Genomic DNA, 23,526 nt, shown 5'->3' on the forward strand with positions numbered 1-23,526 from the left:
AATGAGGGGGGATTTGATAGCTGCTTTCAACTACCTGAAAGGGGGTTCCAAAGAGGATGGATCTAGACTGTTCTCAGTGGTAGCTGATGACAGAACAAGGAGTAATGGTCTCAAGTTGCAGTGGGGGAGGTTTAGGTTGGATATTAGGAAAAACTTTTTCACTAGGAGGGTGGTGAAACACTGGAATGCGTTACGTAGGGAGGTGGTGGAATCTCCTTCCTTAGATATTTTTAAGGTCAGGCTTGACAAAGCCCTGACTGGGATGATTTAGTTGGGGATTGGTCCTGCTTTGAGCAGGGAGTTGGACTAGATGACCTCCTGAGGTCCCTTCCAACCCTGATATTCTATGATTCTATGATGATTCTATGTCGAATAGAGGGGAACGATCACATCCCTCGATCTGCTGGCAATGCCCCTACTTATACATCCCAAAATGCCATTGGCCTTCTTGGCAACAAGGGCACACTGTTGACTCATATCCAGCTTCTTGTCCACTGTGATCCCTAGGTCCTTTTCTGAAGAACTGCTGCCTAGCCAATCGGTCCCTAGTCTGTAGCGGTGCATGGGATTCTTCCGTCCTAAGTGCAGGACTCTGCACTTGTCCTTGTTGAACCTCCTCAGATTCCTTTTGGCCCAATCCTCTAATTTGTCTAGGTCCCTCTGTATCCTAGCTTGCTAGCCCAAGGTTGGCTCTCTCCTGTTCCACTTCATCCCTCACACAGCTCGCCTATTGGCTGTCTAGGGAAGCACCCACTTTTAGAGGAGAAAGAAATTCAAGAGGTTCTCAAGGGTCTGTCCTGTCCCCTTTTAAATCTAGGTTTGGATGTATGCTTTGGGCATGTGGCTGATACTTGGGGAAGCTCAGAGTCCTGTGAGTGCCTTTTGTAACCAAGCCGAGCCATACACTGGCTGACAGGACAGAACTGCTAACGTCTGAGTCGTGGAGTCACACGTGGTGGATGAGTTGATGCTTTTGCTTGTTATTTATTATTATTATTGCAGTAGCACTTAGGAGCCCTAGTCATGAATCAGAGCCATGCTGTGCTAGGAGCTGTACAAACCCAGAAGAAAATCGGCCTTCCATTTCTGCAGTTCATGCCATGAATATATAGTAGGTCCCTCACTCGAGTTTCAGGGGAGTTAAGTCGCTAAGGCATGTAGCTTCAGTATTTTGCAATATTTGCATCCCAATTGCAGCCAAAATCATTATTGTTTTTAAGTATTATTGTTTGTCTCCATTAAGTGCCTGAAAACATTCTCCTTTAGCATGGCTACTTCAGAGCCAACATGTCATTTACTTGAGGGGAGCAGGACAGTGTGTGATGGTTTAAAATAGTCAAAGCCCCTCATCCTCACCAAGATGAGTTCTCATGCAATCTGAGAGAGTATATGTGCTCCCAGGCGGGAACTTCCACAACTCAAATAATTTCCTGTCCTTCATCCTGGGGTGTGAAAACCTTGGAAAAGAGGGTTGGAGAGACAGCGGTGTGGGTGTGGGTGTGTGGGCACAACAGTTGCATCTGTTACATTCTGGACACATTGATTCCTCCCATCACAGGGCTCCAGAAGTCCCCTGTAAATAACAGTCTGCAGGGTAGGAGTGATGGGCTAATAACTTCTAGATGCTAGCAAGCATCTGTCGTTTGAAGTAGTCTGAGTTTTGCAGTGTCTGAAATGCTCTCTTCATTGCCAGTGTGTCTCCAGAGGCCTCTGCAGGGCTGGAAAGGAGGCCCTGGAGTTCCAGGCTAACTCCTGGGGCTGATGACTGTCTAGGCTGGAAGGAGGCTCTTTGGCAATGGCTCCTGATGCCTTCTTTGTTGTCATCTTACCCTCCAGGTGACCGTCTTCATCTACTCGGACTTGCTGCTCTTCACTAAGGAAGATGAGCCAGGGCGCTGCAATGTCCTGAGGAATCCTCTCTATCTCCAAAGTGTCAAACTCCAGGAGGGTGAGTGTGCCAGCAGGCAGAAGCTTCTTTGTGCCAGGCTTTTGTGGACATTTTCTGGCTGTTGATTCTAAATGGCTCGCTGAGATAGCTGGCCCATCAAGGCATAGTGGGCGAGTGGTGCCGCCCAGGCAGCATGCCGTCACTCCCCGTTGTTTCTTGGTGTTGCAAGGGTTTCAGAAGTACATGATTTCCCCTCCTGCTTGTCCTGCTGAATGTACACCCCATGAGAGGAGCTCAGGACAGGCAGTGAGCCTGCTTTCCTAGCTACCCTTCCCTGGGGGTTCCAGCCATCCCTGCCCATCATCACGTAACACAGGCTCCAGTCTGTTCATATTCCAGAGGCAGGTAGGAAGAACTCTGGTTGCCAGGGAACTGCAGATGTCTTGCAGAGACTGTCCCTTGCTGTAAACAGGGAGTGGACAGGGCTCTTCTCCAGGGATGATGGGCTGTCCCTTCCAAGGATGCTGCGTGCTGTGCAGTTGCCATGCTGAGCTGTCCTTCCCTGTCCCACCGGTGCCATATTGTTTGCAGCAGTGGCTAGCTGAGACAATGAGGGAAACGAAGTCTTGAAGTTTCCCCTCTGGTGCTTTAACAGAGCACAGCAGCTTCTTCCGCAGGTCTGTGACTAAGCTCTAGTGACCTTTGCTTACCCCACTTCCTCCTTCAACCGCCTACGGTTTCCCTTCATAGCCAGCTAGGGCAGTTTCTCCCGTCCATGCCCTGACACACCGATCAGGCTGGGAGCCTTCCTCTCACGCTGCCTGCCTGACATGGCTGCTACACCCTGCTGATGGGCTGGCTGCAGGGACTGTTACCAGCAGAGACTGCTCCAGCAGTGGGGAGTGATCTGAAGCAATTGATTCAGTTGGGATGCTGGGAGGAGGTGGGGAGGCAGCACCTAGTCTTGGCTGTTGAGATACAAATGAGGAACACCCCTTCCCTGACCCTAGTTCCATGCCTCTCCTTCCCTGGGGCAGCCAGCATACCTGGGAACATGTACTCCCCCAAGTTCGCAGCCCCCAGGAGGCTGCTGCTGAGGCTGGAGATAACGTGGATGGTGGGTGGCGGGCGGGAGGCAATGGAGGTGAGATGGAGAACTGAGGAGTGGATGGTAGATATGGCACTGAAGGACTGGCCTGCTCATTGCTTGGTGTTCCTGGTTTGCATTGGTGGGTTGTGCAGACTGGCTCACAGCCCACAGCTACCCCAGACCTTAGCCTGGCGAGCCTAGCACTCGTCTTGCTGTGTAATTGGTGCAGGTGAAGACATCTCATTGATGGGAGACCTGCTTGGTCAGGGCAGAGGAGTGGGAGTGGCTGACATTCTGTGTGGGTGGAGTCGTGAGGTGCTGCGGACCTGGTGCACTGCCTGGATCTCCCCACCCCATCTCCTTCCCTGGCCCCAGGCCTGAAGTTGCTGTGGAATAGGGTTTCCCACCCTCCAGGATTTTCCTGGAGTCTCCAGGAATTACAGATTAATGTTTAATTAAAGATTATGTCATGTGATGAAGCCTCCAGGAATATGTCACCCGCCTGTGGAATCAGGCTCTGCTGTTTGGTATCCCAATGTAGATGGCACTAGGAGTCCTCATCTACTGCTGAGAGGGCACTCTCTGGAGCGGGGCTGTTCTTCCCAACTAGTGATTTACCCAGTGTTTCCTGTTTGTGAGTTTCCCATCACTCCTCCCACTGATTTGAAATCTCTGGGAATGAGTCTTGGCTGTCAGCTTGTTCCAGTTCCTTGTGAGCTCTGGATAGAGAATATTTGAGTTGTTTGTGACATGCAGGTATCACAGTATGTTAGTTTCTTTTGCACGAGTCACTTAGGATTACCTTTTTCCAGGATCTTTCTACCAGTGAACTCATTCACTAGACTATATGGGGAGAGCAGACACAAAGAGGGATGACACAGGAAAAGCAAACTCATTTAGAAACAAGATTGAATATGTGTGAGAATGGTTTTGGCACTCCTACCCCAGCGCAAGTTGTGTCTAAAGAACGGATACAGAAATGTTGCCCTTTAGAGTATGTTGGCCCTTGGAGCTGGGGATTGTGTCTCAGCTCAAGGAGAAATGCTTACACGAGCTCTCATCGAGCTTGCATTCTAGGGAGAGTGTAGCCGCAGCCACAGGAGGGGTTAGCAGTCCCCGGTCCATCCCGTGGGGATGTCCTTGGGACGGCTGGTCCCTCCCACCACTTGCACTGACAAGGCTGTGCTCTGGCATTAGCTCACTAGCTGTATTTCCCTTCGAGCTGTGAATCGCACCCAGCTCGAAGTGTAGCCATCCCCTGAGGGGAGAACTTTTCTGTGGGCATCAGGTGCATGTTTGATTTCCCAGCTGGGCCCTCTGGCTGAGTCGTTCAATGGCCCTCGGAATCATAACTGCTGTCATGTGGCTGCTTTCTCCTGCACCTGGTCAAGAGCTTGGAGAAGTTGGCTCTGCTCATGGCTATCGCTCAGGTCACTCAGATCCTGCCCTGGGATGTGCCATCTGCTCCTTCATGCAAGCTGGATTTCTCAGGAAGCTATCTGTTACTTATTGCCTGAGCGAGCACAGGGAGCCCCTCCAGAAAGGGATGTTTCTTTCTGCCTTGCATAACCTATAGAGTGACCTTCCCTAGGAATCCAGCAGTCAGTGCCATTTGCTTCCAGAAAGTAGCCTGCTTATGGATTACACAAGTCTGGTGCAAAAACGTGTCACCGAGCCAGAGCCAAAGCCAAAAGCTGCCAGTCCCTTTTGGCAGCGACTTTCTGCTCCTCTCCGAAATAACTGAATGGCACGTTACTAGGAACAGGCGTATTGCTGAGCGTAACAATTGAGACAGCTCCGGTACACTGAAGACCATTGTGATGTTTCCTGTTTCTGCTGCTCGCTGCACTGTGCTAAAGCAAATCAGTATAATCGGCTTTACAATGCACAGTCTTCCTGCTTTATAAGCCCAGTTTGGCTGATGAGCATCACGCCAGCCAGTGTTTCCAATGTAATGGGGTGAGCGTCCCTGGTAGATACTGTGGGAATTTCCATCCCAAAGTTACTGGGTTGCTGGGACCGTACCCCTTGGGGTGGAGAAGCTTCAGATTGGGAACGGAAAGGGGCAACAATACATAATAGCCCAAATCAGGGATTCCACTGAGAGATCTGCCCCAGCCATGCTCCTTGTCCCCACCCTTTTCGCACTCCAGAGTAGGAACAGAGGCGTCTCCATTTGCATGCTGCTCTGCCGGCCCAGTGCTCAGGGCATTGAGGAGGCACTATGCTTTAAGCAGCCTCTTGTATGGTAATTAGCCCCAGGATTGCAACACTGTCCCCCTGCTTCTGCCAGTCACATGGCTGGGCCTGTCCCATCTTGCTGCTGCTGGCTGGAGCCAAAGTGGCCGTTAGCCATTACTCGGTACTTTGAAGTGGGCCTTTGGCAATGGAGTGAGCCTTTGCTCTCAGTTTGGAGGTGCCCCCAGAGGCTAGTCTCCCTGTGGATGAGTGGCCTCCTCCAGGACACCCCCTTGGGGCAGCCCTGCAAGTGGCTCCTCGCCTGAGTGTCCCTCTTGGGTAACTCAAAGGACTTCACTTAAGGTTCTTACTTAAACAGCACCCCTCCTGGGGGCCAGCTGATTACAGCAACTTTGTGCACGCAGTCTCTACCAATCCCCGTGCCTAGTCCATATCCCCCATGCACACAGTCCTTGCTCTCACCACACCCCAGCTCTCCAGCAAGAAGACGGTAGCGTGTACATCCCTCCGCTGCTCTCCTGCCTCTGGTCCTGGGCTCTAACTCTCCAGCTTAGAGCCTGCAGACATCTCCTTCTGCTGCTTCTCCTGCCTTCGGCCCTCTCCAGCCCCCCTGACCCTGGGGACCTCTATCAGCAAACCCCTCTTTCTTCTCTCCTGCCTTTAACCTGCCCCCAGGAACCACTGTCTGTCTCTGTCAGCTCCCATCTCCTACCCTTTGCCTGGCTGACTCCTGACTGACCTTCCGTAGCCTCCAGGTGCTGTCCCACTTTCCTCATTGGCCCAGTGGGAAGCCCCTGGTCTGGACCAGGAGTGCTGAGCCTGGTTTCATGTAATGGGCCAGCTGCCCTGTTCCACTTACTCTGCCTTTGCAGGGACCCGGGAACTGCAGTTGTTGCCAGCCCACCCCCTTTCCCATCCCATTGGCCTGACAGCAGCCTCTCTGGTACCTGCCAGGCCGTGTGGGGCTGAGCAGCTCTTTCCTTTGCTCCTGGTTTCTTGTCTGCTCGCCTGCCTCTGAAAAGCGGGGTGGGGGGAGGGGGTGCTTAACAGCTGCTGCTTACAGGGCCCACATTACATACAGTGATTGTTGGCTCTGTGGGGACGTGTCTGGCCTGCAGGGCGTAATCTGTGTTGGGCGATTCTGTGTACAAGGCATTTCTTCCCCTTCAGTGCATTACAGCATATGCGCAGCAGGCCAGAGAGGGACTCTGCCTGCCTTATGTTCTAATACACTGTAAAGAATCTTAAACATTTGGCCCTTGGCTTTTTGTGTTGCTTTCTCTCTTGTAGCATTTCCCTGAGCATGGCTGATAACAGCCTGTTTCTCTGTCACAGCAGAGCTGGGATGGTGTTTGACAGACCGTTATTATTCATTATTGGTTAGGGCTGGAGACTGTACAAGAGGGCAGAAGCAGGTATGCCCGGACCCTGTTATTATGTAACTTTTCCATTGCAATAGCATCTAGCGACTCCAACCAGTGTGGAGCCCCACTGGGCTGGGTGCTGCACAGACATATTCAAGGGCAGTTCCTGCCTCAATGGGCTCACATCTAAGTGAGAGATGAAGAGGCAACAGGCCCGCTGGGGAGTGACTGCATGTGTTTTTGCACAGCTGATATCATATTCGTCTCGCATGCTGTGGGCACTTGCCAGAATGAGCACATAGAAAGGCCAGGTTCCTCCCTAGAGAGAATGAGCAGGTACGCCCGGTTCCTGCCCTAGAGAGCTTCCAACATAAGGAGCCCAGATACAAAGGGCAGGAAGTGAGGGTACCAACGACTTTCCTTTCATTCCCTCTTTTCCTTGCTCATTGGTTTTTAACCCTGGTCAGTTCTGTGTTGTTTGTTATTCAGCGTCTTACCCCGATCCCTCCCTGTGCTCTGTAACCCCAGCATATAAACTATGATTGTCACAGGAAGCTCTGCTGAGGTCAGGGGCTGTGGGAAAGTTTGTAGATGGGACAGGTGCTCAGATACCATGGGGATGGGTGCAATGTTAAATCCTGACTAGACAGAGAGCTGGCTGTCATCTCCACGGTGCTGGGCTGGGACACTCCTGCGGCCTGAGGCTTTTCTGGCAGGCTGTTTCGAGTGGTTTCTAGTTCGTTCCTTAGCTCACCTCTGCAGTATTTGGAAGGCTTGGTTTTAAAAGCACTGGGTCTGTTCCTCCTGGCGCTGTCCCTCCCTTTCACATAGTGTGCACCAGCCTGCCTGCAATATCTAGTGCTTCTTCCCTTGCCCTGTGCCATGAACAAGCACATGTACACAGTGCGGTCAGCTCTCCGGATTTTACTGAGAGTCTGGTGAGATTTGGTGTTGTTCTCAAGGCCCTGGCACCGAGAGTCATGTGAATATGGGAGAATCTCAGCTTCTATTTGTTTCTACCAAGAAAGGTTCATAAAAGAAAGCACATGAAGAACCCAAAATGTGCGGTTTTTAATGTGCAGTCAGTTGCATGGTTTTTGAATGCTTGGCATGGGCGGCTGGTGACCCAGCCATTGGGGACGGCTAGCTCCCGGCCCCTACCTTTGTGCTCAAGGTCCCACACCTCCCCTTCCCTGTCTGTCCCCCCTCCCCTGCAGGACCCCAGAGCACCTCATCATGGCCCCCGGCCCCAGCACCAGGTGGCATGGCAGTGGTGCTGGGATATTTTTAATAGTGGGGGTGCTGAAAACTAGCCCCCTTACCCTTATCCACCCCCTCCCACCCCCAGAGCTGAGGCCAGGACCCCGGGTGCACGGGGCCTGCAGCCGGGAGCCTGGGGGTGCTGCAGCACTCCCCGCACTACTTGTTCCTATGCCTATGTGGCACGGCTGCAGCATCTCCGTCTCTGGATCACTGGGCAGCCAGCCCTGGAGCGCCGGGCAGCTGCCCTGAGTACCCATGGCAGGTTGGCGAGCCCCAGCCAGCCTAGGCCAGGGCAGAGTGCCAGGAACTGCAGGAGGGGGCCTTGGGACAGAGCATGGGTGCGGTCATGCCAGGCTGTATGGGGAGGCACAGCATCCCCCAGCCTATGATACCTGCCACCCATGATGCTTGGGGTTGGCAGTCCTCACACACACATGCGCACACACACACACCAGGCTGCCATGTGAGTGTAGCTTAGTGACACCAGAGGAGCACAGGCAAGTTGGTTTCGATCTCCCTCGCCACCTGGGAGCTGTGTCTTGGTGGGAACCCCCAGTGTTCCTGGTGCCTGGGCCGGAGTAAAGACTCTTTGTTCTCCCCTTTCATTCTGTGTCAGTGCAGTGAATGATCAGAAATCCCAGCAGGGCCTGAGCTTGAGGGTTTCCTGTGGCACCAACTGCTCTCTGTGCTGGTAACAGATCACCTACCCCTGTGGGAGAGAGTGTGTGCTGTAAACGCTCCAGGGAGTGATGGGCAGCCGTGTTAGTCTGTATTCGCAAAAAGAAAAGGAGTACTAGTGGCATCTTAGAGACTAACCAATTTATTTGAGCATGAGCTTTCGTGGGGGAAATAAACATGGGGAAATAGTTTTACTTTGTGTAATGACACATCCACTCCCAGTCTCTATTCAAGCCTAAGTTAATTGTATCCAGTTTGCAAATTAATTCCAATTCAGCAGTCTCTCATTGGAGTCAGTTTTTGAAGGCTTTTTGTTCTAATATTGCGACCTTTAGGTCTGAAATCGAGTGACCAGAGAGATTGAAGTGTTCTCCGACTAGTTTGTGAATGTTATAATTCTTGACATCTGATTTGTGTCCATTTATTCTTTTATGTAGAGACTGTCCAGTTTGACCAATGTACATGGCAGAGGGGCATTGCTGGCACACGATGGCATATATCACATTGGAAGATGTGCAGGTGACCAATGTGATTGATGTCATCATGTGCCAGCAAAAACAGACTCCAACGAGAGACTGCTGAATTGGAACTACAATTAAGGGAACTACAGGCCAGTCAGCCTCACCTCAGTCTCTGAAAAAATCATGGAGCAAGTCCTCAAGGACTCAATTCTGAAGCACTTAGAGGAGAGGAAAGTGATCAGGAACAGTCAGCATGGATTCACCAAGGGCAAGTCATGCCTGACTAATCTAATTGCCTTCTATGATGAGATAACTGGCTCTGTGGATGAAGGGAAAGCAGTGGACATGTTGTTCCTTGACTTTAGCAAAGCTTTTGACACAGTCTTCCACAGTATTCTTGCCAACAAATTAAAGAAGTATGGGCTGGATGAATGGACTATAAGGTGGATAGAAAGGTGGCTAGATTGTCGGGCTCAGCGGGTAGTGATCAATGGCTCCATGTCTAGTTGGCAGCCGGTATCCAGTGCAGTGCCCCAAGGGTTAGTCCTTGGGCCGGTTTTGTTCAATATCTTCGTTAATGATCTGGAGGATGGCGTGGATTGCACCCTCAGCAAGTTTGCAGATGACACTAAACTGGGAGGAGAGGTAGATAGGCTGGAGGGTAGGGATAGGATACAGAGAGACTTAGACAAATTGGAGGATTGGGCCAAAAGAAATCTGAGGAGGTTCAACAAGGACAAGTGCAGAGTCCTGCACTTAGGACGGAAGAATTCTATGCACCGCTACAGTCTAGGGACCGAATGGCTAGGCAGCAGTTCTTCAGAAAAGGACCTAGGGGTCACAGTGGACGAGAAGCTGGATATGATTCAACAGTGTGCCCTTGTTGCCAAGAAGGCCAATGGCATTTTGGGCTGTATAAGTAGGGGCATTGCCAGCAGATCGAGGGACGTGATCATTCCCCTCTATTCGACATTGGTGAGGCCTCATCTGGAGTACTGTGTCCAGTTTTGGGCCCCACACTACAAGAAGGATGTGAAAAAATTGGAGAGAGTCCAGCAGAGGGCAACAAAAATGATTAGTGGACTGGAACACATGACTTCTGAGAAGAGGCTGAGGGAACTGGGATTGTTTAGTGTGCGGAAGAGAAGAATGAAAGGGGGATTTGATAGCTGCTTTCAACTACCTGAAAGGTGGTTCCAAAGAGGATGGATCTAGACTGTTCTCAGTGGTAGCAGATGACAGAACGAGGAGTAATGGTCTCAAGTTGCAGTGGGGGAGGTTTAGGTTGGATATTAGAATCAAAGAATCAATCCTGAAGCACTTACATGAGAGGAAAGTGATCAGGAACAGTCAGCATGGATTCACCAAGGGAAGATCATGCCTGACTAATCTAATCGCCTTCTATGATGAGATTACTGGTTCTGTGGATGAAGGGAAAGCAGTGGATGTATTGTTTCTTGACTTTAGCAAAGCTTTTGACACGGTCTCCCACAGTATTCTTGTCAGCAAGTTAAAGAAGTATGGGCTGGATGAATGCACTATAAGGTGGGTAGAAAGTTGGCTAGATTGTCGGGCTCAACGGGTAGTGATCAATGGCTCCATATCTAGTTGGCGGCTGGTGTCAAGTGGAGTGCCCCAGGGGTCGGTCCTGGGGCCGGTTTTGTTCAATATCTTCATAAATGATCTGGAGGATGGTGTGGATTGCACCCTCAGCAAATTTGCGGATGATACTAAACTGGGAGGAGTGGTAGATACGCTGGAGGGTAGGGATAGGATACAGAGGGACCTAGACAAATTGGAGGATTGGGCCAAAAGAAATCTGATGAGGTTCAATAAGGATAAGTGCAGGGTCCTGCACTTAGGACGGAAGAACCCAATGCACCGCTATGGACTAGGGACCGAATGGCTAGGCAGCAGTTCTGCGGAAAAGGACCAAGGGGTGACAGTGGACGAGAAGCTGGATATGAGTCAGCAGTGTGCCCTTGTTGCCAAGAAGGCCAATGGCATTTTGGGCTGTATAAGCAGGGGCATAACGAGCAGATCGAGGGACGTGATCGTCCCCCTCTATTCGACATTGGTGAGGCCTCATCTGGAGTACTGTGTCCAGTTTTGGGCCCCACACTACAAGAAGGATGTGGATAAATTGGAGAGAGTCCAGCGAAGGGCAACAAAAATGATTAGGGGTCTGGAACACATGACTTATGAGGAGAGGCTGAGGGAACTGAGATTGCAGTGGGATTGCAAGTTGCAGTGGAGGAGGTTTAGATTGGATATTAGGAAAAACTTTTTCACTAAGAGGGTGGTGAAACACTGGAATGCGTTACCTAGGGAGGTGGTAGAATCTCCTTCCTTAGAGGTTTTTAAGGTCAGGCTTGACAAAGCCCTGGCTGGGATGATTTAACTGGGAATTGGTCCTGCTTTGAGCAGGGGTTGGACTAGATGACCTTCTGGGGTCCCTTCCAACCCTGATATTCTATGATTCTATGATTGTTTAGTCAGCAGAAGAGAAGAATAAGGGGGGATTTGATAGCTGCTTTCAACTTCCTGAGAGGTGGTTCCAGAGAGGATGGTTCTAGACTATTCTCAGTGGTAGCTGATGACAGGACAAGGAGTAATGGTCTCAAGTTGCAGTGGGGGAGGTTTAGGTTGGATATTAGGAAAAACTTTTTCACTAGGAGGGTGGTGAAGCACTGGAATGCGTTACCTAGGGAGGTGGTGGAATCTCTTTCCTTTGAAGTTTTTAAGGTCCGGCTTGACAAAGCCCTGGCTGGGATGATTTATTTGGGGATTGGTCCTGCTTTGAGCAGGGGGTGTGACTAGATGACCTCCTCAGGTCCCTTTCAACCCTGATATTCTATGATTCTATAACTGGGTTGAAAACAGAACTAGATAAATCCATGGAGGACAGGTCCATCAATGGCTGTTAGCTAAGATGGTCAGGCTGTTAGTGTCCCTGTATCCCAATTGCCAGAAGCTGGGAGTCGATGGCAAGGGATGGGTCACTGGAAAGTGCCATTCTGTTCATTCCCTCTGAAGCATCTGGCACCAGCCACTGTCAGAAGACAGGATACTGGGTTAGATGGACCACTGGTCTGACCCAGTGTGGCCATTTTTATGTTCCTGTGACTCCTCTTATCCCTTGCGGTGGGTATAAAATGTCTGAGGTAGGGTTTTGGCTCCTCTGTACTTCCTCACACCATGGTAGGTGGTCAGTCACCTGGCCAGTGTGTTCTTCCAGCCCTGGAACTGCCTACGTGTACATTGCCCAGCAATGACCCTGCCAAGGGGTGTGGGAAGGGAGGGGAGTGCCTGCAGAGGTAGGGTTCTTTGCTTATGTATGTAACTTTCCAGAAGGGCATTGGCTGCTCAGAAGGGAAATCAGTCCCAGTGGCCATGTGTTTTGTCCTCCTGTATTAAGCAGCCACCTGTTATGACATTGTACTATTGTAGGAACCCAAATACAGTAAATACAACGGCTCAAGACTGTAACTTTCCCAAGGCATCTACTAGCCAGTGTCACTGTCCCCTTATCGGGCGGCCTCTGTTGTGGGACGATTGTGTCTGAGCATAGCCAGCCCCTCGGGGAGCTGGATTATCAACCTCGCAAATGGGCTGTGGTGGCGGCTTGGGAGGCCATTCTCCTGCCTGATAGCCACATTGTGCTAAGCAGGCCTTGTTGCAGCCGGGCCCTAGCTCTTCAGAGTGAAGGAAGCGAGGAAGGGCCACATTTGGGGGGAGAGGAGAAGTGGGAGTTTTGTACACTAAGGAAGAGTAAAGGGAAATGGCTATTAAACCCCAGTATCAAGTAAATGTCCTGGCCTCCTACTCTCCAACCTCCCCAGAGTGCAACATACTAGCTGGAGGCGTCCTGCAGGGTCGCCCAGAATGCTGGCGTTGGCCGTGCAAGGCAGATGTATCTGGGGCAGCCCTGATGACTGTCTGGGTTAAAATGCTGTGGAGGTCCTGGCACAGGCCGGGTAGGAACTGTCTTGGGGTGCTGGTGGGATGCCCGGGTATGTGGGAGTGGTAAGTTGAGAGGTGGTGTGTGAGCTATTGAGCAGCCCCTAGTGGCCACTTTGGAACCTGCGGCAGGTGTGGAGGAAGCCGTGGACCCTTTCAGGTGCAGGAACATACTTCTTCGCTTTCGTAAAGAAATAAAGCAGGCCCTGGACTCCCAGCCCCATTACTTAGTTACAGTAGCACAGGAGCATGAAGGTGTTTTCCAGACCCTAACTCACCCAGCACGGGACATGGCAGAGCAGAGCTCCAGATGCCTGCAGATATGCATTGTGCTAAAGTGCTCTTTATCTGACACCTCTCCAACAGCATTCCCAGCATATCTGGATGTCACCAGCATGTCCTGGGACTTGGGCACAACTGTCCCTGAAAAGGGGGCATCATGCCCTTTAAAACCAAGGCCCTGCAGGGTCCCTCAGTCTGCCCCAGCCCTGGTAGTTGGAGTGGGGGAAGCCTGTAATCCCCCAGCCAGTGCTCACCAAAGGCCAGCAGAAAGTCACCGGAAGGAAAAAGCTGAGCATGTTGCAGTGTCTTTGCTGCTCAGGGATAGACTTGGAAGGATTAGATTTTTATCGGTCAAAGCTGGTAAAAGTCGATTTCAGCACACCTGCAAAAACTGATCAAAATCAAAATGTGCAGAGAGGCGAAGTAGGGAAAACACTACTTGAGAATGTGGTAGGGTTTGATTGGAGGATATTGACTTGGTATATTTTGACATGTGATGTTGACAGTTTCTGTCTTAACATCTATAAAGCTTTAATATTTGGAATCTCAGCATCCACTGTCATTAAATAATTATTGTCTGACCCCTCAAATTTCCTGCAATATGAAAATGTAAATTGATAAAAATAATAAAAAATGCTTAAAAATACCCCCTGATATTATCCATCAAAATTCTAAAAAAATAAAAATCGAATTCTGCCCATCCTCCTCATGGCGAAGGCACCGGTGGCATCAGCCTCTCTGCAGGGTCCCCATGCCAGCTGTGAACTCCAGGGCTGCTGACTGCACTGGGGTGGTTAGTCTGTAGTTCTCTGGAGAATGTGAGGCCACCTGGTTCCGTCATTAGCACTGCACATGCTGTGGGAACAAAGCAGAGCTTGTACTGACTTTGCCATTAGCAAGAATCACACCTGAGCATGAATTGCAGCACCAGCCTGCTCCACACAGGAGACAACATTTTAAAAGGCGCCTTGCACTGGGGGCAGGGGGCATGGCGCCCCAGGGGAACATCCTCCACTAGGTTGAATGTCCTGCTGTAAAGTCCAAGTGGCCCTGCTGTGTGTTGACTAAATCTCCTTGAGTGAGCCTGGGCTCAGGTGCCTGTCCTGGGCTGGCTTTCCCAGGGATTGGCACAATCGGAGGTTCTCCTTCCCTCCAGCGGATCTCATATGGAGGACAGGGGGGCATCGCTCTCAGCAAAGTTTGTTAGTGGAAAACACCAGCCAGTCTGTTAGCTTAGCCGGTCCCTGGCGCTGCGGGAACTGTCTGGAGCAGAGGCCTAGCAGCCTTCCTCAGCCACGCTGTGCTGAACGGGGTTAGGAGATCAGGAAGCTCCAGGCTTCACAAAGTAGGGACTGTCGCTTTGGAATGACTCATTCTGTCCTGTCACCTTCTGGGACCGTCTCCCTTTCCAAGGGCCATGCAGGGAGCCAGCTCCATGGAGACAGGTCTCCTGGAGGGCCTGTGCTGGCAATGTCTTTGTGGGATAAAAGACCCTGCAGTACAGTGACAGCTGGCCCAGGTTGGCTGACTCGGGCTTGCCGGGCTCGGGCTGTAGGGCTAAAAATTGCAGTGCAGATGCTCAGGCTGGAGCCTGCACTCTGGGACCTCCCCCCTCGCAGGGTCCTAGAGCTCGGGCTGCAGCCCAAGCCTGAACCCCTACCCAGCGATTTTTCAGCCCGGAGCCCGAGTCGGTTGTCCTGGGCCAGCCGTGGGTTTTTATCCCTGTGTAGATGTAACCAGAGAATGCAGAGGAAGTGTTAAGCCGCCGCTTCCTGAGTAGCGGCTCCTTCCGCCCCCTCATGTCAGAGGCCTCTCTGCCTGCCGGGGATGGGGGCAGGGCAAGGAGGAGTCAAGTCCCTGGGGCTGTTCCACGCTTGGAGCTGGCTCATGGGGCCCTTGTCAAGGTGACAGTCTTTGGGGTTGCATCCCTTTTCCCTGCACTGGAGAGTAGGAAATGGAGCAGCATGGCAGGGCTGTGATTGCTGAGAGGCACAAGCACTCTGCCTCCTTTGGCATTTTGTTCCTGCAGTGTAGCTTGTCTTCTCTGCTCTGTTTGTCTTTCGCCCCATCCCCCTTTGGCTCAGACATGTGTCCCTGTCCTGCATGTGCTGTGCAGATGGGAGGGATGTGGAAGGCAGCCTTGCTACAGAGGATCTTTCCATCTCACAAAGGACTTAGCAGAAATCCAGGGGGCTCAGAGTCAGGCGATGGGAATGACCAGGGACAGAGAGAAACTCCCAGTCGACAAGAGATTGGGAAGATTGGGGCTGTACCTTACAGAGGAGACGAATACGATAACAGAATACAGACTAATGCATGAACAGAGAAGGTATTTCAGGAGCCTCCGTTCAGCCTGTATTATCACACGGGAACAAGGGGGCGTTCAACAAAATGGAAAGGCAGCAAATTCAGAACCCATAAAAGGAAATGTTTTTTTACACATTGTGTAATTAGACTGTGGAACTCCCTGCCACATGAAAATATTGAGAAAAAGAGCTTAGAAGGCTTCAAAATGAGTCTGGGCATTTATACCGGTAACAAGAGTATCCAGAGCTACAGTAGTAATAGCCAAGAGTTTGTCAGGACTCTTGGGGGTTAGACAGAAGGAGAAACTGTCCCTGGGGACAGGTTATCCCACAGCTGCGTCCCTACACATGTTTCCCACACCTCCTCTGAAGTAGCTGGTGCTGGCCACTGCCAGAGACAGGACACTGGGCTAGATGGACCTGGGGTTTCTGATGCAGTTAGGCAATTCCTGTGTCCCAATGTGAATTTAGGAGATTCCTTTCCCCAAAGCCCTAGGATGGAGAGATTTTCAGTGATCAGCATGGAGGCCAGGGGTAAGTGGGTGTGTCTGTGTGTAATGACAATTGCCTGTACTAGCTCCAGCCTTCTAATTCCCAGAGACCGAGGTCTGCAACCTGCCAGGAGGGCAGCCATTTCTGAGTGACAGTCCCCTCTGATCTCAGTGCTGCCAAGGGGGACTGACCCAACCCATGTGCTGCACAGCTCCCAATGGAACAGGGCCCTAAGCAGCCCTTTGGTTTGCTTCTGCATCATGTTGGCCCTTGCCTGCACAGTGCATTGACCAACCCCACCAGGCTACAGATGTGGCAGAGAGAGAGACCTTTTTCAGGGAAATGAGCCTGGAGAAAAAGCCCTAATTGTGCAGTGAGTAAATGGTAAGCACCTCCGCTTTCCAGACCAGCTCCAGTTTGCCTGCTGCATTAACCCTGATCCACCCCCGTGGAAGCCAGCCGCAGCAGACATCGCTCCCAGCTGACAACCTGCCTCGGCAAAACTTCAACCTTTGCTCATTAAATGCAACCCCACAGCTAATTCATCTGCCAGTGCCAGAGATCTTTGCTTGTGGAGGCCCAAATGCAGCCAAAGCCTGATTTTGGCCTTGTTTTTTCCTTACAGGTTCTTCTGAAGATCTGAAATTCTGCATCCTCTACCTTGCAGAGGTGAGTGTAGAGCTTTGGGAGTTAAACTCCACAGAGCCTAAAATGTACTGCACACTAACCAATTCTTTGTAGTGGGGATAAAGCGCAGACAATGGATCGATCTCACTTCTCTTTTGAATTAGTTTGCCAGTCGGGAAAGGAAACGTAAGCCAGCGTATATGAGTAAGAAGCTGTTAAGTGGAATCTGTGACTCAGGAGGCAGTGAAGCGTTGATGCCTGTACCCTTTCCTCCCCGCCAGTCCGTCTGGGGGCAGATCTTTCCCCACTGCTCTGACTTCTGATTGGCGCCTATGGGTTCTTTAGCCCACTCATGGATTTCTTTGCCAGTTGGTTTTGATTTGACTTTATGGGTGGTTTTCTGTTCTTGCCTTCAAAATCTCAGATTTTTAAACAATCAAATAGGAACAACCAAACCCAACACATAGTAAATTCCTATTTATCCAATGGCCTTGGGTAACTGGGCATTGGGATAGATGGAAGGGCTATTTTGAGCTGCATATAATCCCATCAAGTTTCTTTTACTGCTGAAATGGGATTAGGTCTCAGGGACTGCAGGTAACTGCTCAGAACAGCTACACAAACACAAAGTCATTGATGAGCACTATGAGATGCTAAGAGGCTAATTGAGAAGTAATTAGCTGGTAATTAACTAACAAGGTTTCAGGGAGGGCACACAGTGGATTCAGATAACTAAGATTTTCAGATAAAGAGCATTTGCATAACTGGAATTACACTGTAAAAGACTGCTTTAGATAAACCGATCTAAAAGAGCCTAGGGATTGGAAATGACTGAATGTCATCTACATGTTTATATGTTTCAGAGTAACAGCCGTGTTAGTCTGTATTCGCAAAAAGAAAAGGAGGACTTGTGGCACCTTAGAGACTATAATCACTTGTATTTTAGCCAAGTTTCCTTTGTCAGAAATGAGCTGAGAAAGCTGCAGAACTTGTTCTTTGTGAAATGAGCCTACCCAATCACTAGATCTTCTGCCTGCTTTTTGTTTTGATTTTTTGCAAGTAACTCCATGTTGTTCCTGATTTCAGGGCAGGAGTTTGGATCTAGAACTTGCTGTTTGACCATGGCACAGTTACTTTCCCTCTCTCTTTGCCCTCCTACTCTTTGTTTGTCTTGACTATTTCAATTATAAGATCTGTGGGGCAGGAACACTCTCTCCCCATGCTGAAATCTCCCGACTCTGAAATCTCTCCCTATGCTACATACAGCACCAAGCACAACAGGGCCCCACCCTCGTTTGAAACCTTTTCACACTACCGTAATACAAATCAATAATAATAATTTTGTGACCCTAAAATGTAGCATTTTGCCCAATTGTCAGTTTCCCCTTGACGCACAGAGCATGTCAGTGGGAAAGTGCAACCCTTGTCCAAGGCTATGGCTGCACTACAGCTTAAGTGGACATAAATTATGTCTCTCCAAGGTGTGAATTAGCCACCCCACAAACGACAGAATTTATGCCGACTTAGCACTGTGCACACCGGTGCATATGTCGTCGGGAGAGCTTCTCCAGCCAACTTAGCTACCGCTGCTAGCAGCGGGCTGGAGGAATGAAGTCGTGGGGAGAGCTCTCTCCTGTTGGCTTAGAGTAGCTACACAGCGTTTACAGTGGCATACTGGCATCCATGCCAGGACTGGAAGAAGCTCCCTAAAAGTGGGGGGGTCACCGGTGCCTGAACTGTGGCCATGCCCCTATACCCCTTCTCCTCGAGGCCCCGTCCTCCACTCATTCCTCTCTCCCCCCTCTCCCCCATTGCTTGCCCTTACAGCTGGTGAAAAGTGGGAGGGCATAGCCCCCTGTCCCTCCCCGTTCCGGCGCCTCTGATTGGTGCAGCTGTGCCACTGTAAACTCTCTAGTGGAGCCCTAGCCTAAGCTCCATTTTGGATTCCAACATACCATTTTTGGAGGTTTAGATCCGATAAACAGAAACATTTTGCAGGAGTTTTTTGTGCAGAGTTGGCTTGTTCTTGCCAAGTGGTAGTGAAATGCTAAGCTCTGTCCTTTTGCCGGGTTTGAATGTCACTGTGAATCTGTCCCACAGTTCTGCTCCCTGGTAGCCACAACTGATACCCTGGCTAACGTGATGGTTGGATCAAAAGCCAGAAACATTCACTTCTTGCTCTTCCCTGGCATTAATTTCTTCAGCCCTGCTGCTGAGGACTGTAGCTCTGGATTTAGGCCAGTGATACAGGATTTAGGAATCAGAGTAACAGCCGTGTTAGTCTGTATTCGCAAAAAGAAAAGGAGTACTTGTGGCACCTTAGAGACTAACCAATTTATTTGATGCACGGTATGCATCCGATGAAGTGAGCTGTAGCTCACGAAAACTCATGCTCAAATAAATTGGTTAGTCTCTAAGGTGCCACAAGTACTCCTTTTCTTTTTGAGGATTTAGGAAGCCCTTCTTCTCCTTGTCTCCACTTCTCTAAGTTATGTCTAGCCTTCTGATTTCCACTGTTCACCTTAGTCCGAAATCCAAGGGATACTTTCAGCCATGTACTGTGGCTCATCAGCCAGCAGGGGTTGCCCATGCTTTGATCAGTGAAAGGCTCTATGCACAAAGATGACATCTCCCTAACAGTGCATCTCATCTCTGCTGAAAAGCTATGGCCTTTCTCAGACTTGGGGGATCACTGCCATCCCAGCCAGCATCTCATTAATCTTTCCCTTCCACCAGTGCCACCCTCTCTCTCTACCCAGTCACTCACTACTGCTAGAAAGAGCACAGAGTCTTTGTGCCTGGTTCAGGCGGGTGCAGAACAAGGGTAGACTCCCTGCCCAACGTGGTGCGAGAACTGGTTGAGGGTGTCTAAGGGACCTGTACAAATTGCACTCTTGCCTGAAAATGCTGGGCCTGCCCTGTCTCAGTGAAGGGTGGAGCTGGCAGAGGGAAGGGGAAATGTTCTTTCTCTGTTTTTTTTCACTCTGCTTCCTTTGTGTGTTTTCCACCCGCTGTATATATAGCCAGGGTCACTCCCTGTCCAGTCAGGCAACGACGCCTGCTGTGCTGCTTTAGGGGAGCCCTTCATGCAGCACTGGGGGGCGGGGAGGGGGGAGAGAGGAAAGGATTTAAAAAATAAGACAATGTGATTGTGAATACACAAGAACAGGCAGGGGGCTCAGGGAGAGCAGGTGAGGGGAGATAGGTAATGATGAAGCATATTCCTTCCATAAAGCTCAACATAACAGAGCATAAAAGAGCATAACAGAGACGTGTCATTCCAACTGTCGAGGGGGGCAACTGAGGCGCAAGAGGGGAAATGACTCGCCCAACATCATACCTAGGGACTACCAAATTCATAGTCCATTTTCATAAATTTCACAGTCATAGCATTTAAAAAATCTTGAATTTCATGGTTTTAGATATTTAAATCTTAAATTTCGTGGTGTAACAAAGCATGAATTTGTATTTAAAACCAGCAAAATATAAACCTGTAAAGCCCTTAAGTCAGCATCGCTCAAGCTGGGGGTCCTGACCCATGAAGGGGTTGCAAGGCTCTTGTAGGGAGGGGAGCCTCAGTATTGCGTTTCACTGCTTTCAGAGCTCGGCAGTTGGAGAGCAGCTGGCTGAGCACCCAACTCTGAAGGCAGGACCGCCACAAGCCACAGCACAGAAGTAAGGGTGGCAATGCTGTGACCCCCCTTATAATCGCCTTGCAGTCTTCGGGTCAGGACCCGCAGTTTGAGAAACACTGTGTACTTTGGGAGACAGGCCAGTCCTTGCCTACAGACAGCCCCGCAACCTGAAGCTAATACTCACCAACAACCACATACCACACAACAGAACCACTAACCCAGGAACCTATCCTTGCAACAAAGCCCGTTGCCAACTGTGCCCACATATCTATTCAGGGGACACCATCACAGGGCCTAATAACATCAGCCACACTATCAGAGGCTTGTTCACCTGCACATCCACCAATGTGATCTATGCCATCATGTGCCAGCAATGCCCCTCTGCCATGTACATTGGCCAAACTGGACAGTCTCTACGTAAAAGAATAAATGGACACAAATCAGATGTCAAGAATTATAACATTCATAAACCAGTCAGAGAACACTTCAATCTCTCTGGTCACGCAATCACAGACATGAAGGTCGCTATCTTAAAACAAAAAAACTTCAAATCCAGACTCCAGCGAGAAACTGCTGAATTGGAATTCATTTGCAAATTGGATACTATTAATTTAGGCTTAAATAGAGACTGGGAGTGGCTAAGTCATTATGCAAGGTAACCTATTTCCCCTTGTTTTTTCCTACCCCCCCCCAGATGTTCTGGTTTAACTTGGATTTAAACTTGGAGAGTGGTCAGTTTGGATGAGCTATTGCCAGCAGGAGAGTGAGTTTGTGTGTGTGTGTGTGTCCCTGGAAAAAAAGCGGGGGGTGAGAAAGCCTGGATTTGTGCTGGACATGGCCCACCTTGATTACCATGCACATTGTAGGGAGAGTGGTCACTTTGGATGAGCTATTACCAGCAGGAGAGTGAGTTTGTGTGTGTATGGGGGTGGGGGGATGAGAAAACCTGAATTTGTGCTGGAAATGGCCCACCTTGATTATCATGCACATTGTAGGGAGAGTGGTCACTTTGGATGAGCTATTACCAGCAGGAGAGTGAGTTTGTGTGTGTGTGTTTTTTGGAGGGGGGTAAGGGGGTGAGAGAACCTGGGTTTGTGCAGGAAATGGCCCAACTTGATTATCATGCACAATGTGTAGAGAGTTGTCACTTTGGATGGGCTATTACCAGCAGGAGAGTGAATTTGTGTGTGGGGGGGTGGAGGGTGAGAAAACCTGGATTTGTGCTGGAAATGGCCCAACTTGATGATCACTTTAGATAAGCTATTACCAGCAGGACAGTGGGGTGGGAGGAGGTATTGTTTCATGATCTCTGTGTGTATATAAAGTCTGCTGCAGTTTCCACGGTATGCATCCGATGAAGTGAGCTGTAGCTCACGAAAGCTCATGCTCAAATAAATTGGTTAGTCTCTAAGGTGCCACAAGTACTCCTTTTCTTTTTGCGAATACAGACTAACACGGCTGTTACTCTGAAACTGTGTACTTTTGTATACTTTTACCCAGCCTATAGCTTAGTATAGGGTAAAAGCACACAAAAGACCAGATTTCATGGGGGAGACCAGATTCCACTGTCCGTGACGCGTTTTTCACAGCCGTGAATTTGGTAGGACCCTAATCATACCTGTGAGTCAAAGGCAGAGACAGGAATAGAGCTTGTGAATCTTGACGCCGTCATCTTCTCCCAGTCGACATGCTGTCTCACTGCCATGACCAAGAGGTTACTGTCCTGGGAGCTAAAGAGAATAATGCAGCTGTTGCCAGTGCTAGACTAAGGGATGAAGGAGGGTTGGTGGGTAAAGTAGAGGCCTGGGAGAGAGGACCGCTGGGTTCCAGTCTTACCTCTGCTACTGACTTACTTGGTGACCTTGAGCGAGCCACTTAAACTCACTGTACATTGGTGGGGCCATCTGCAGTGGATGGGGGTTCTGGGACTGAATTCATTGTCTGTTGAGTACTTGGAGATCCATAGATGTACACTGCTATCGAAATGCAAAGTGCAGCTGTTAGCCAGAAGGAAGGCGCATGAGAGTTCTAGTGGTCAAATTGTGGTGGGTGGGCTCACTCCAGCTTTCCCCACAAAACCAGCTGTGCCCACTTGAGGTGGTAGAAGGAGGCCGTGACTCACAATAGGTTATGGGATCATCACAATCAAGTTCCTCCGCCTTCTTTTGTGCACTGATCAGCAATGAAATATCAGCCCAGCTTTGATACTTGGCTGGGTACTGGAACAAATTCTTAATCGGTTTGTAGGCACCTAGAGGACAACAGGATTATGAGGAATAGACAAGATGGATTTTTTAAGGAAAAATCATGCCAAACCAACCTGATTACCTCCATTGACAGGGATACTGGCCTAGTGGATTGGGGGAAGCAGTAGACGTGATATATTTTGATTTTAGGAAGGTTTTTGACACAGTCCCACATGACAGTCTCCTAAGCAAACTAGGGAAATGCAGTCTAGATGAAATTACTACAAGGTGGGTGCACAACTGATTGAAAGACCTCATTCAAAGAGTAGTGATAAATAACTCGTGGTCAAACAGGAAGATGTATCTAGTGGGGTCCAGGAGGGGTCAGTCCTGGGTCCAGTACTGTTCAATATTTTCATTAATGACTTGGACAATGGAGTAGAGAGTATGTGTATAAAATTTGCGGATGACACTGTCACAGTTTTGGGGTAACTGCACCTGTATTGCCCTTCTGTGATCTCTCAAGGGCACCCATTTAAAGGTTTACGGCTCCCAGCTGTCACCCACGTCTCTCTCCTTCCAGACCAGGGTTTTAAGGCTGCACATCTCCATGAATTACACTGTGATATCCCCAGCAAGCCAGTCTGCCTAGCCTTTGCTTTCTCTCTGAGAACTATGACCAATATATTGCCAGCAGTCACAAGTGTCCACACAGCTCCTTCTGAGCAAGCACCTTTATTCTTAAGGTAAAAGCACCACAAAGAAAACATATTAAGACAATAAAGGTTGCTATATGCAGGCTAAAAGCTTACTATAGGTCAGCCCTCAGTCTCATGAGCCCCTGGTAGGGTTCAGTCTTTCCAACCCTTCCATGAGAATTGGGGCACCCTTTGGACAGGAGGCCCTGGCTGTTTACTGGATCAGAATGAAGAGCCTGAGTCAGTTTGAACTCTGGCTATTTATCCAGTAGTCCTTTCTTTGTCTGTTGGTCTCTGGAAAGCCAGTTTGAAGCAGTATGCATGAGCCGCCCCAGGTGGTGTTACTTGTCTGGTGGGTTCCAACCTAGCTGATTTGCCTTAATCTCCACCCACTGTT

General features: G+C 49.8%; 1 protein-coding gene across 2 annotated transcripts in view; it reads left to right on the top strand.

The window, feature by feature from the left end:
* Positions 1-23,526, top strand: part of LOC140899398 (regulator of G-protein signaling 3) — a 133,964-nt gene that overhangs the window by 67,800 nt on the left and 42,638 nt on the right. For both annotated transcript variants that reach the window (XM_078849091.1, XM_078849090.1), the window contains 2 exons: positions 1,837-1,948; positions 16,609-16,652. In XM_078849091.1, the coding sequence (XP_078705217.1) occupies positions 1,837-1,948; positions 16,609-16,652 (156 nt within the window). The remainder of the gene's footprint in view (positions 1-1,836; positions 1,949-16,608; positions 16,653-23,526) is intronic.

The sequence above is a fragment of the Lepidochelys kempii genome, chromosome 16 (genome assembly GCF_965140285.1).
Source record: "Lepidochelys kempii isolate rLepKem1 chromosome 16, rLepKem1.hap1, whole genome shotgun sequence".
In the NCBI taxonomy this organism is placed as follows: domain Eukaryota; kingdom Metazoa; phylum Chordata; order Testudines; family Cheloniidae; genus Lepidochelys; species Lepidochelys kempii.